We start from the raw sequence: 13,155 nt of genomic DNA, 5'->3' as shown, positions 1-13,155 counted from the left end.
GAGGAACAGACAGTGTTCAGAGTCAGCCCTGTTATGTGGGCTGTAGGAACAGACAGTGTTCAGAGTCAGCCCTGTTATGTGGGCTGAAGGAACAGACAGCATTCAGAGTCATCCCTGTTATGTGGGCTGTAGGAACAGACAGCGTTCAGAGTCATCCCTGTTATGTGGGCTGTAGGAACAGACAGCATTCAGAGTCATCCCTGTTATGTGGGCTTTATGACCAGACAGCATTCAGAGTCAGCCCTGTTATGTGGGCTGTAGGAACAGACAGCGTTCAGAGTCAGCCCTGTTATGTGGGCTTTATGACCAGACAGCATTCAGAGTCAGCCCTGTTATGTGGGCTGTAGGAACAGACAGCGTTCAGAGTCAGCCCTGTTATGTGGGCTGTAGGAACAGACAGCGTTCAGAGTCAGCCCTGTTATGTGGGCTGTAGGAACAGACAGCATTCAGAGTCAGCCCTGTTATGTGGGCTGTAGGAACAGACAGCATTCAGAGTCAGCCCTGTTATGTGGGCTGTAGGAACAGACAGCATTCAGAGTCAGCCCTGTTATGTGGGCTGTAGGAACAGACAGCATTCAGAGTCAGCCCTGTTATGTGGGCTGTAGGAACAGACAGCATTCAGAGTCAGCCCTGTTATGTGGGCTGTAGGAACAGACAGCATTCAGAGTCATCCCTGTTATGTGGGCTGTAGGAACAGACAGCATTCAGAGTCAGCCCTGTTATGTGGGCTGTAGGAACAGACAGCATTCATTCAGCCCTGTGGGCTCTGTTCAGACTGCAGGCCAATTTGATTTGTTTCAAGGACTGACTTTCCACACTGTTATTTGCAAACGTGATCAGATCGGATTTGTAAAGACTAGGGATGGGAATTTCGACTAATTTTAAAACCGAGTAACCTAACCTGATCCTACTCGAGTAACCGATTACTCAAAAAAAAGATTACTCAAAATAAGATACCGTCCAGACAGAGCGCATTGAACCCCGGCCCCCTCGGAGGGGAAAACGTTTTTTTCCGCCGTTATTACCGTGGCGGTGCTTTCATGTCTCGTCCATGCCCTTGCAAATAAACATATTTAAAAGCTGATGTGTGGTTGGATGCATTACTTATCAGATTGAATAACCCACAGGTTTTCATGAAGCTATCGGAATCGAAAAACGCAGCCTTTTAATTTGGATGCACTGCCCAGCTCATAGCCTATTAAGCCTATCGTTAGGCTACTCTGAAAACTCTAAGCCTACAATATGCAACCAGACCTCTAATTTACTAATATAAATTAAGTATTAAACCAAGCCTTTACTGCCGATGCCGGATAACAAGTGAATTAATTTTTAGCGTTATCTAAAAAGCACCGCGGCACTCACTGCCTATTTCCAATTTATTGGACAATAATGGATGTTTCGGCGTCAAGCCTTCATTAGAGAAATGTCCATGCAAAACTAAATAGATTTATTGAACAACAGGCCTATTCATTCAATATTTCTTTATAGGCTGGAAAACGAGTAGGCTATACGCGCATGGGCCTGTGCCGGAGCGCTCTTAAAAAGACTCCATATACAGTACAGCGCTTTTCTCCAGGCAGCCGCCAACGCTCTATCCTCTTTGGTAACAATTGAAGAAGGGCACAGGCGCTCAGAAATGCGCGCTTTCACGGCCAAACATGCCATATTGTATAGCCTTTAGATTAACCGAGTAGTATTTATTTTCCGACTAGCAGATTGCCTACTCGGGTACTCGAGAAATCGGTTAACCGTGCACATCCCTAGTAAAGACACCGTTGAACTCTCTGCAATCTGCTTGCATTGGTTGCTGTGGTAACGACGTAGGCGTGAGTAGGCCTATGTACGCTCATTGCAAGATATGTCTTGATATTATGGTCTTGTTCCTAAATAAGATAAGCAGTGAGATCGCGTCAGACTCCGCATGTCCTGGGCCCTGCAGTCAAGTTTCAAGTTCAAACTTTATTGTCACATGTATTAAATACAGAGACATGTTTGTACCCAGCATAACATAGAAGATACCCAATGCCAACAGACATATTATATACAACAGTGCATGTGGGTGCATCAGCTGATGCACGACTAATACAAGACTGTGTGTGTCACCAGTGTGTGTGCGCGTCATCAGTGTGTGTGTGTGTGTGTGCGTATATCACCAGTGTGTGTGCGTGTGTCTGTGTGTGTGTGTGTGTGTGTGTGTGTATCACCAGTGTGTGTGTGTGTGTGTGTGTGTGTGCGTGCGTGCGCGTGCATGCGTGGGTCACCTTGTTGATCCAGAAGACCATGGCGTCCTCCATGTCGAAGGGGAGTTCCTTGGAGGCGCTGAAGGTGGAGAAGCGTTTGACGCAGGCCACCACCTTCTCGATGCTGATCATCTCCACCGTGTAGGCCATCATCAGGGCATCGATCATGGGCATGTGGGCACTCTGTGCAGGTGGGGGGGAGAAAAACCTCTGTTTTTCCAAGTTTCCATAGATTTTTTGCCACTTTTTAATGAAGATTAAAATATATATTTTTCAAATATGTTCATTCTTAGTAGGTTTTGAGTCACAAAGTCACTGAGGAAGAACTAAGTAGCCTATATGTTTACAAACTGGATAAGATGGCATGAACTGAAACATACGTATATATGATGAACTGCATTGCATTTTTAAGAAAATATTTATTATATTATATAATAATATAATTATCAATAATACTATTTATTTAACAAATACTTAAAGGGTTTCTACTTACAAAGTTGTAAAGCTATTTTTGTCTAAGATGATGAATCAAATTTAGAAAGAAAGAACACATGTGAAAACTGTTTCCTTGTTATTCTTGTTTCTATGGTATTCTACATATTCTACTCAGCGAGGTATTTTTATGAGACCATTTGGGTTTCAAACATATTTCTTTTTTTCGTTTCGTAGCATTTTTTTATTGTTCTTGTTTTTTGGTGCAAATAAATAAAGGGGAAATTGGAAACAGTTGAAAGAGAGTGAAGAGAGATGATAGAGATGACCAAACAGACATGTTCTCCTGCCACTCTCCCTTCCTCAGACCAGCAGTGGGGAGGACAGACAGTGCCCTGAGGTACGCTGACCGCACACACACACACGCGCGCACACCCCTCCTGTCTGAGTGACCCAGGAGGCCATATATACCTCCGGCTGGTGTCAGGAGACCCAGCTGCTCCCACTCTCCTCCTCAGGGAGCAGGAGTCACACAAGAGGCTAGACTGTCTGTCTGCAGGTAGGTACGCACAGACACACAAACACACACACACACACACACATGCATACATATATACACACACACGCACACACAGGCGCGTGCGGACCCAAAAGGGTGCTCGAGGTGTTGCCATGGTAACGGCTGGCTGACTCCCGTTACAGTTGTCCATCAAAGCTAAAGGCACTTCTGCCCGGCTTTTAAAAGCCTCTTTCTCTAAGCACATATGTGTGTGTGTGTGTGTGTGTGTGTGTGTGTGTGTGTGTGTGTGTGTGTGTCTGCATGCGTGTGTGTGTGTGTGTGTGTGTGTGCTGCGTGCTCATCCCAGATGCATCTCTCTGACGAGCCAGCTGACGATGGTGCCGGTTTCCATGACAACTTTTAAAGTCCCCAATGTGATGTTGCCAAACAAGCGTTACTGTACGTGGCTCTGGGTGAAACAGAGACGACTCGCTCTCTCTGACAGAGCTGCTGTATGTGGCTCTGGGTGAAACAGAGACGACTCGATCTCTCTCTCTCTCTCTCTGACAGAGCCGTCCATAAGAGCCGCCTGCCAGACAAACAGACGACCACTAGAGACATAATGAAATAGTTTTGATTAATAAGGTAAGATTCACTATGCGTGTAAATTACTACTAATACTACTACTACTATTATTACTACAACTACTACTACTACTACTACTATTAATAATAATAATAATCCAGGAAATGTACTTTCTAGTTATTATTGTTGTTGTTATTATTATTATTATTATTATTATTATAGATATAGTGCCAATACACAAACCAAAACAGAAATGGGCACATAAACCAATTAATTAACAACTTACTAACTGCAGGCCAAAGGTCTTGGTGAACAGGTGGGTTTTGAGGGCTGATTTGAAGATGTTCTCTTATCTCTTATGACCACTACTAGCCTCCGCTTCCATGCGAACGCTGATTGCATCTACTGATGATAGAAAACCATGCCTGTCTGTCTGTATCAGCCCTGCCCCCACGGGCGCTCAGCTCAGAGGCTGCGTCCTACAGCTGCTAGGCTGAGTAGAGCAGAGTCATCTTGCAAAATAACTGATGACAAAACCCATCGGTGTTGCACTACCAAGCAATGGTGATGCACTACCAGTACACTGTACGTTTGACATCTGACGCCTCCAAGTATCGCTACCCTAACGTCAGACCCAAAACAATTTAGAAAGTTAAATTAAGCACAATAGCTGCCTGGGTGTGACACCGCTGGCATGAGCTGAGTGGCTCGTCCTTGCTAGTTTTGTGACAACGTCTCATTCACATCCCTTAACAGCCAAGTACAGCTTCTTAAAATATCATCAGTTAGCAAGCTAGACACAACAGCTGGACATCTAGTGATCAGGTTGCCTCTTTACTCGGGGCAGCTTGCTTACAGTAGATGTGATATGATATGTAGCCTAGCCTAACTAATCCTAACATAATGTTCAGCTGGCCCTAGCCTAACTAACCCTAACGTAATGTTGAGCTGGCCCTAGCCTAACTATCCCTAGCATAATGTTCAGCTGGCCTAGCCTAACTAACCCTAGCATAATGTTGAGCTGGCCCTAGCCTGGCCTGAGGAGGACTCTCAGCCAAACACATAATAACCGTCATCTTCTCAGGCTGCTCCACTGACATGAGTCTGACCATGGGCACAACTCAACTCCTCCCTCCTCATTTGAATATTCAAAGCAGATAGAGATAAGGAAACTTACCCAACTGTCTGGAGCCAGTCTGAATAGGTCAAACAACAATACATCTAACAAAGCCTAAGCTAAGCTCAATCAAGATGACATAACTTCGTAAGGATGGAATGTCCTTCATTCAACGTGAAAACTGGGTTTTAATGGTCTGCGTGGCGTGTCCAGCAGAAGAGCTCAGTAGTGAGATGCCGGGAGAGATATCTGGATGGAACAATGGCTACTTTCAACGGTGTGATAAGGCATCTGGAGCAGGAAGAGATAAGCCAGGTACCCGTTACACCGACTGACCTGCTTCCACCGCACCTGGGCCAGCCGCCTGTCTGAGTAGAGGGCCTGACACTCGCTCTGCCTGACCACCTCTCCACCGGCTGCAGCAGCCGGGAGTCAAGCCTGCGGTTTACTCGCTTTTAACTACGCGTACGCGTCCACCACGTGTCTCCTCTGTTCCTCTGGGGCGTCGGCCGCGGTTGACTGAGCAGGTCGGGTCATCAGAAATGAACGCGCCGGAATATAACAAGCATGCCTCACATCTGTATCACATTCGTTTTTAGCACTAGAGTGATTAGACCGTGAAATGTGATATTTGTGATCAATGTTCTGTGTTTATTCAATTAAGCGTTGACTTTGGTTCCCTAACCCTGTTTCCAGACATGTTTAGAGAAGGTAGATATCAATAGAGACACTCTGCATAGCTGAAGCCTGGCTAGTGGAGATTAGCCTGAACACCATCTTAGCTAGTCTTGATTCTCAGCCTGGCCTGAGGAACTTCCCCTCATTTCCCTGGTCCGGGACGGGCTACAATCTAAGCTCTAGACCTCACACTGAAACTCTGAAGGGAACCTTACCTACCCAGCATCCTTCCTACATACCCAGTCTACCATTCATTCATCAATTCATCAACCTATCCATCCATCCATCCATCCATCCATCCATCCATCCATCCATCCATCCATCCATCCATCCACCCACCCACCCATCCATCCATCCACCCACCCACCCACCCACCCATCCATCCATCCATCTATCCACCCACCAACCTATTCATCCATCCATCCATCCATCCATCCACCCACCAACCTATTCATCCATCCATCCATCCATCCATCCACCCACCAACCTATTCATCCATCCATCCATCCATCCATCCACCCACCAACCTATTCATCCATCCATCCATCCATCCATCCATCCATCCATCCACCAACCTATTCATCCATCCATCCATCCACCAATCTATCCATCCATCTATCCACCAACCTGTCCATCCATCCATCCATCCATCCATCCATCCATCCATCCACCAACCTGTCCATCCATCCATCCATCCATCCATCCATCCATCCATCCATCCATCCATCCATCCATCCACCAACCTGTCCATCCATCCATCCATCCATCCATCCATCCACCAACCTGTCCATCCATCCATCCATCCATCCATCCATCCATCCATCCATCCACCAACCTGTCCATCCATCCATCCATCCATCCATCCATCCATCCACCAACCTGTCCATCCATCCATCCATCCATCCATCCATCCACCAACCTGTCCATCCATCCATCCATCCATCCATCCATCCATCCATCCACCAACCTGTCCATCCATCCATCCATCCATCCATCCATCCATCCACCAACCTGTCCATCCATCCATCCATCCATCCATCCATCCATCCATCCATCCATCCACCAACCTGTCCATCCATCCATCCATCCACCAACCTGTCCATCCATCCATCCATCCATCCATCCATCCACCAACCTGTCCATCCATCCATCCATCCACCAACCTGTCCATCCATCCATCCATCCATCCATCCATCCATCCATCCATCCATCCATCCATCCATCCACCAACCTGTCCATCCATCCATCCATCCATCCATCCACCAACCTGTCCATCCATCCATCCATCCACCAACCTGTCCATCCATCCATCCATCCATCCATCCATCCATCCATCCATCCATCCATCCATCCATCCATCCATCCATCCATCCATCCATCCATCCACCAACCTGTCCATCCATCCATCCATCCATCCATCCACCAACCTGTCCATCCATCCATCCATCCACCAACCTGTCCATCCATCCATCCATCCATCCATCCATCCACCAACCTGTCCATCCATCCATCCATCCATCCATCCATCCATCCATCCATCCATCCATCCACCAACCTGTCCATCCATCCATCCACCAACCTGTCCATCCATCCATCCATCCATCCATCCATCCATCCATCCATCCATCCATCCATCCATCCATCCATCCATCCATCCATCCATCCATCCATCCATCCATCCATCCATCCATCCACCAACCCATCCATCCATCCATCCATCTATCCACCAACCCATCCATCCATCCATCCGCCCCAAGCCACTCACCATCTTGATGGGCATGCAGGCCAGGTCTCCCTCGGTGACGGGCGTGTCATCACTCTCCATGGCGTAGATGCCCTTGCGCGCCAGCGCCTGGATGACGGAGAGGTGGGACTGCAGTGAGGCGGCCTGCTCCGTCTTCAGGATGAGGGCGCACACCCGGCAGTACAGCTCGCAGGACAGCAGCAGCCGGAGCACCGGGGGCTTGATGTGCTCCTGGTCGTACTGGTCTGTGTAGAAGGGGTCGCGCAGGTCCTCAGGGATGTGGTCTGGAGGAAGAGGGGAGAGAGGAGGAGAGGAGGGGAGGGGAGGGAAGTGGAGAGGAGAGGAAAGAGGGAGGAGAGACGGGAGGAGAGGAGAGAGGAGGAGAGGGGAGGATAGGAGGGGAGAGGAAAGAGGGGAGGAGAGGAGACAGGAGAGGAGAGAGGAGGAGAGGGGAGGAGAGAGGAGAGAGGATAGGAGAGGATAGGAGAGGGGAGGAGAGTTAGGGTAGAACAGCATTGCCTGCTGACTGACTGGGTTGGGGAGATCACCTATACACACTGAAGGTTAAATGGTTGACGGTCAGAGGAAAGTTTGGTAGTGTGTGTTTAATAACAAAGTAAACATGTTTGAGCACCTGATCACTCACTACTGGCAAAAAAACAAAAAATGAAATACTTTTAAGCTAGCATGACTTCCAATTCACAAAACTACATAGACCTATTTTTTACTGTACAAACAAACCGTGCAGTCTAACTAGGTCTATCTGTTATTGTACACACGTGGGTGAGTTCGATGACACAGTGGCTCTCATGTTTCAATAATCAAAAGGAATGTGACAAAGCCAAGCAGAGGAACATTGTTGCGCAAGGGTTCAGGTTAACTCTAAACAGTTCACAGCTGTGGACAGAGCCCTCATCTTCCATGTCTACAGTGAAACACGGTGTTGAAACCCAACTAGAGGAGATTCTCAGGTGGCAGCCACGGAGTGCCCTCCAGCACTCTGAAACAATGCTGAACCAGCAAGATAAACAAACGAGGGCCTAGGGCAGGAAGCCTGTTTGGGACGTTCTGTTGTGTAGCGAGCTCGTGAAAAGTGCCCGTTCCAAATGAACTTGCCATGATGGTTGCATTACAGTCTGAGGGCGTCGGGGTTGTTCTCCATATACGAGAATAACGTGGATGTGCGTGGACTATTGGGCCGCATAGCTGAGCAATATTTAGAGTGTGCTTCAACACACAGGTACAGATTTGCTACTGTAACAACACATGCACGAACACAGGCACGCACGCTCCCTTGCAGATAGATTTCCAAAAATGCTGTCCATGTCTGCCAGAAAGGTCACTTGGTTGACATTCAAGCATCTGCACAGCCAATCACCACTATGTTCTCCTTCATTATGAAGCCTACAGAGCAATGAAAGGAACTGACCCCTCCTTCCTCCAGGCCATGGTCAAACCCTACACCCCCTCCTGACCGCTACGCTCTGCTACCTCGGGACAACTAGTTGCCCCGTCACTCCGAGGCCCCTGCGGTCGATCAACACGGTCACTGCTCTTCTCTGTCCTGGCCCCGCAGTGGTGGAATGAACTGCCCACTGACGTCAGGACAGCAGAGTCGCTGCCCATCTTTCGTTGCAGGCTCAAAACTCATCTCTTCAGGAAGTACTACAATGATCCTCCCTCTTAAGCACCTATTGTATTTTAGATTGCTATTCTTGCACTTTGCCTTCAGCACAAGTTTATGCTTAGTCACTTTTTAGAAAGGAGATGCACTTGTGAGTTCTGGCAAGTACTTTGGCTTTTCCTATGTTAAATGCAATTATTGTTAGTCGCTTTGGATAAAAACGTATCTGCTAAATGACTGTAATGTAAATTAATGTAATGAAGGTGAACACGGCCAACACATTCCGTTCCTGTGGGGACAAAGACAATTACTGCTGCACTTGACAGAAGTACAGGGCTACTGTGCATCCTGTCTCTAATCAAACTGATAGATCACATCTCAAGGACGAGGATGTTTATTTGTCGGGGGTTGAGAGGCTGCTGTTTAGGGCTCCGGGCTAACGAAGTGGACAGGTGTGGGGCCGGGGGGGTGTCCTCAGAGGGAAATGAGTGTTAACAGAACAGGCTGCTGTTCTGCCCTGGCTCTGTGCCCTTACACTGGAACTCATGCTGTGTTCCTTTTGGCTGGGAAGTGGTGAGGTGGGAGTGACAGAGAACGATGTTACCCCCGAGATAACAGCGTTAAGAGTAGAGACAACACAACAACTACAGCTCGGAACAAAGATAAACGTTTGATACAACGTAGTACGCAGTATTTTGCGTACAAAAGAGGTAGCGAACATGTCCTCAGATAACAATTGGGGAATACTGTGTGTATGACTGAATTAATGAGACACAAATAAGACAGAAATGCTAATAAAACAGTATTACTACAGTTGCAATCAAAGTTATTCAACACCCATTGCATATTAGGCTTATTGACAAAATTCCAAATTTCTCAGCTGTTTGCAATAAACAAAGTAGACAAGAACAGTTGAAATAGTTCAATAAAGCTAATATTACAATGGTTTGTATCCAATTTCAACACAAAATGCTACTTTTAATCACTACTGCAGTCCCAAAATTATTCAACCTCCTGTCTCAAGTACACCTGCTGCAACTAATCAAAATTACCCAACCCCCTGTTTTAAGCACACCTACTTGCAACTAATTAGTTCAGGTGTGCTTGAGATGGAACACAGAAATACGACTGGCTAGGGGTTTGTCAAGAGTGGCATTTGATTGCATGTTAGAAAAATATGGCTAAGTGAAAAGAATTGTCCAAAAAGTTCAGAGAAGAGTTCATTGCTTTTCACAAACAAGGAAAAGGATACAAAAAGATAGCAAAAGCACTGAATGTTCCTAGAGATACAGTTGGAAGCATAGTTCACAAGTGTAAAGTTAAAGGAACAGTGGCTACACTACCTGGACGTGGCACAACGAGGAAGCTGCCAGCGGCTGCCACCAGACTCCTGAGGAGGCAAGTGGCCAAAAGCCCTAGAGGGACCGCAAAACTGCTGCAAGACTTGATAGCCGCAGGCACTGAGGTTTCAGTTTGCACAGTAAGGTGCATACTGAACACTAGGGCTGCACAATTAATTGTGAATTAATCGAAATCGCGATTATGACCTCCGCAATTAACTAAAAAGGCCGCAAAAGGCCGCAATTAATGTGATTAATAATTTTGCTTTGAATTGAGTGTGCTAGGACTACACGGATGAATCACAGGCGCTTATGCTGTCTGACCAATCACATGCGTTCCCGCTGAGTGCGCTGTGCGTAGCAATTTCACTGAGAAGACAGATAGCAGTAGTAGCAGTAGATTAGCGAAAACAAGGTCAGTGAGTTAGTAGCAAGAAAGGGATCAACGTCCGTGATTTGGGAGCATTTTGGTTATTATATATGAATATTATCTATTAAATATTAATCAATTATTAATTGCAATTACCATTTTGAAGCAAATAATCGCAATTATTATCTTTTGTCATAATCGTGCAGCCCTACTGAACACTGAACAGGGCTCCATGGGGGTTGAATAATTTTGATTGCAACTGTAAAGTTTCACTTTAGTTACACAGGAAGCTGCCGTCTTGTTCAGAACTCCCAGAGCGAACTTGGGGGTAGGATCGAGTGATACGAGTATACGAGTGGAGAAAACAAGTCGGGAGGGGCGTCCCAGTAAAAACTCTGCATAGCATCTCGTAAATAACAACTTTTTGGGCCAAATGCAACGCAGCATCAACACAGAGGGAGCTTATAAAGTAGGACAATGCAGGAGTGACTTCAGGTCAACATATGTCAAATTAACACTTAAACCTTCAACCATTAGTTGGCTGTATGCAGGGTTGAGTAACTGCGAAATCACTGTAATGGCTACAGAAAGGATAAGGACAGACAAGAGATTGAGCAGCTCCACGAAAGAAGCAAAGGTCAGTCTTTAATACTGATGTTCCTGCTGCACTGAGACATGCCGCTGCAGTCCTGACCTCTGCTCCTTAGAGCGTAAAGACACGGTTGAATATGCAGCTGCGCCATCAAAATAACGTTTCCCAAGGAATCCACCAAGGCCTCCCAAATACATACAGTAACTATTCCCAAGAAATCACGTAACAATAGCAATGAAAATGTATTATTGTGTGCACAGTTCCTCCCGGTGATGGAGTGCACCCCATGTCCCACCCCTCTATCATGACTGTTCAACGATTTAAAAATGAATCACTAGAGCAAACTGCTGTCTGTGAGGTCAACGGTCTGCCCCATGACCGGTCTGCTCCACCGATGACACTCTAGGCTGCTCTTCCTTAGGATCCTGCACGCCTCTCTGCATAGAACAACTAGCACGGCATGAGCTGAGCTAATTACTATTCATAGGATGACTATGAGGCGAGTCAGGCCTACATGCTCCTCGAGTTAACAACATACGAACGACAAATACCACGCAAACACTAAGCTTGTTATGAAAACGGTAGTCTTGCATAGCCAGACCTATCTCCACACTTCGTTTACGCTGTGCCAGCACCGGATACAGGTCTGGCTGGACATATTACCATTCTACAATAGGGGGGGGGATTTCTTTAAACCAATCACAGTCGTCTTGGGCGGAGCCATCCCCAGATGCAGCGACGGTGCTCTTGCAAAATAGTCTGGATCGAATCTGATTGGTGCCGAGAAAATCTCTCGGCCCGAATCAGATTAATTTGTTTCGCCAGTCTCGCCACTGATTGGGCAGTGTGACAACTAATGATAAGGTTTATTGCCATAACCTACATCCGTTGAGTCAGACTATGAAAACGGAGAGTCACAGTGGCCATCGCATGCTTGAGTTTGGTAATATCTTAGACCCCTTTAGAGGAGAGCAGCACCTTCACTTTGCTCAGCCCAGAGACCTACTCTATCTCTCTTTAAGGTAGTAGAGACAGCCCAGAGAGACCTACTCTATCTATCTTTATGGTAGTAGAGACCTCAGTCCAGAGACCTACTCTATAGCTGAATCCCAATCTGAGTGCGCAAACCACCCTTGTGGCCCCTCGCACTTGCGGCCTGAGCACTTAATTGACGTCAGCTGGAAGGGCCAGAGGGTGCAGGGCCGTGAATTAAATGGGACAGCACTTCCAGCAGCGTGCCAACGATTCCCAAGCTAGTTTAGCTCAATGCCCCTCCCACTTCGTTTTCATTGGCTGCCGCGTCCCTCCGACGCAGAGGCTGCTCTGACGCTCCCCTCAGCTCTGCAAATTGACCGATTGACGTCTGTTTTAATTTAATAATAATTACAAAATGATGTTGGGTGGGATATGTTTGCAGCATGTGGATTTCAAGATAAATGTTGTGTTATCTGCAAATGTCGTCATTTATGTGTGATGCACTCGGATCGTGACTCGGATGCACTCAAGCACTGTGTCACATGAGACGCGGTGGACTGTGGGTATGTTCTGCTCCTAAGTCCGCGAAATTGGAAACACTTTCGGTAAGTGTGGTTAAAGTGTCCAAAATGGCGGAAGTGGCGCACTTGTGGACCTACTGTAGCAATTCCGTTTTGGGACTACCCTGAGCCCTTGTGGACTTGGCGGGAACGCGCATGTAAGGCCACAAGGCCGCGAGTGCTCTGCACTTTCGCCTAAGTGCGCGATTTGCGATTCAACTTATCTCTCTTTACGGTAGTAGAGACCTCAGCCCAGAGAGACCTACTTCTATCTCTCTTTACACTAGTAGAGACCTCAGCCCAGAGACCTACTTCTATCTCTCTTTACACTAGTAGAGACCTCAGCCCAGAGAGACCTACTTCTATCTCTCTTTACGGTAGTAGAGACCTCAGTCCAGA

At 46.9% G+C, this 13,155-nt stretch overlaps 1 protein-coding gene across 1 annotated transcript in view; it reads right to left on the bottom strand.

Moving 5' to 3' along the window:
* camsap1b (calmodulin regulated spectrin-associated protein 1b) overlaps window positions 1-13,155 on the bottom strand; it is a 35,095-nt gene that overhangs the window by 19,015 nt on the left and 2,925 nt on the right. Inside the window, exons 3-4 of the mRNA XM_084440295.1 lie at window positions 7,317-7,579; window positions 2,262-2,423 (exon numbers count right to left, since the gene is read on the bottom strand). Of these exons, the coding sequence (XP_084296421.1) occupies window positions 2,262-2,423; window positions 7,317-7,579 (425 nt within the window). The remainder of the gene's footprint in view (window positions 1-2,261; window positions 2,424-7,316; window positions 7,580-13,155) is intronic.

This window comes from Borostomias antarcticus (assembly GCF_949987555.1).
Source record: "Borostomias antarcticus genome assembly, chromosome: 6".
Taxonomy (NCBI): domain Eukaryota; kingdom Metazoa; phylum Chordata; class Actinopteri; order Stomiiformes; family Stomiidae; genus Borostomias; species Borostomias antarcticus.
Note: the sequence above shows the minus strand (reverse complement) of the source record. Positions and strands in the feature narration are given on the sequence as shown.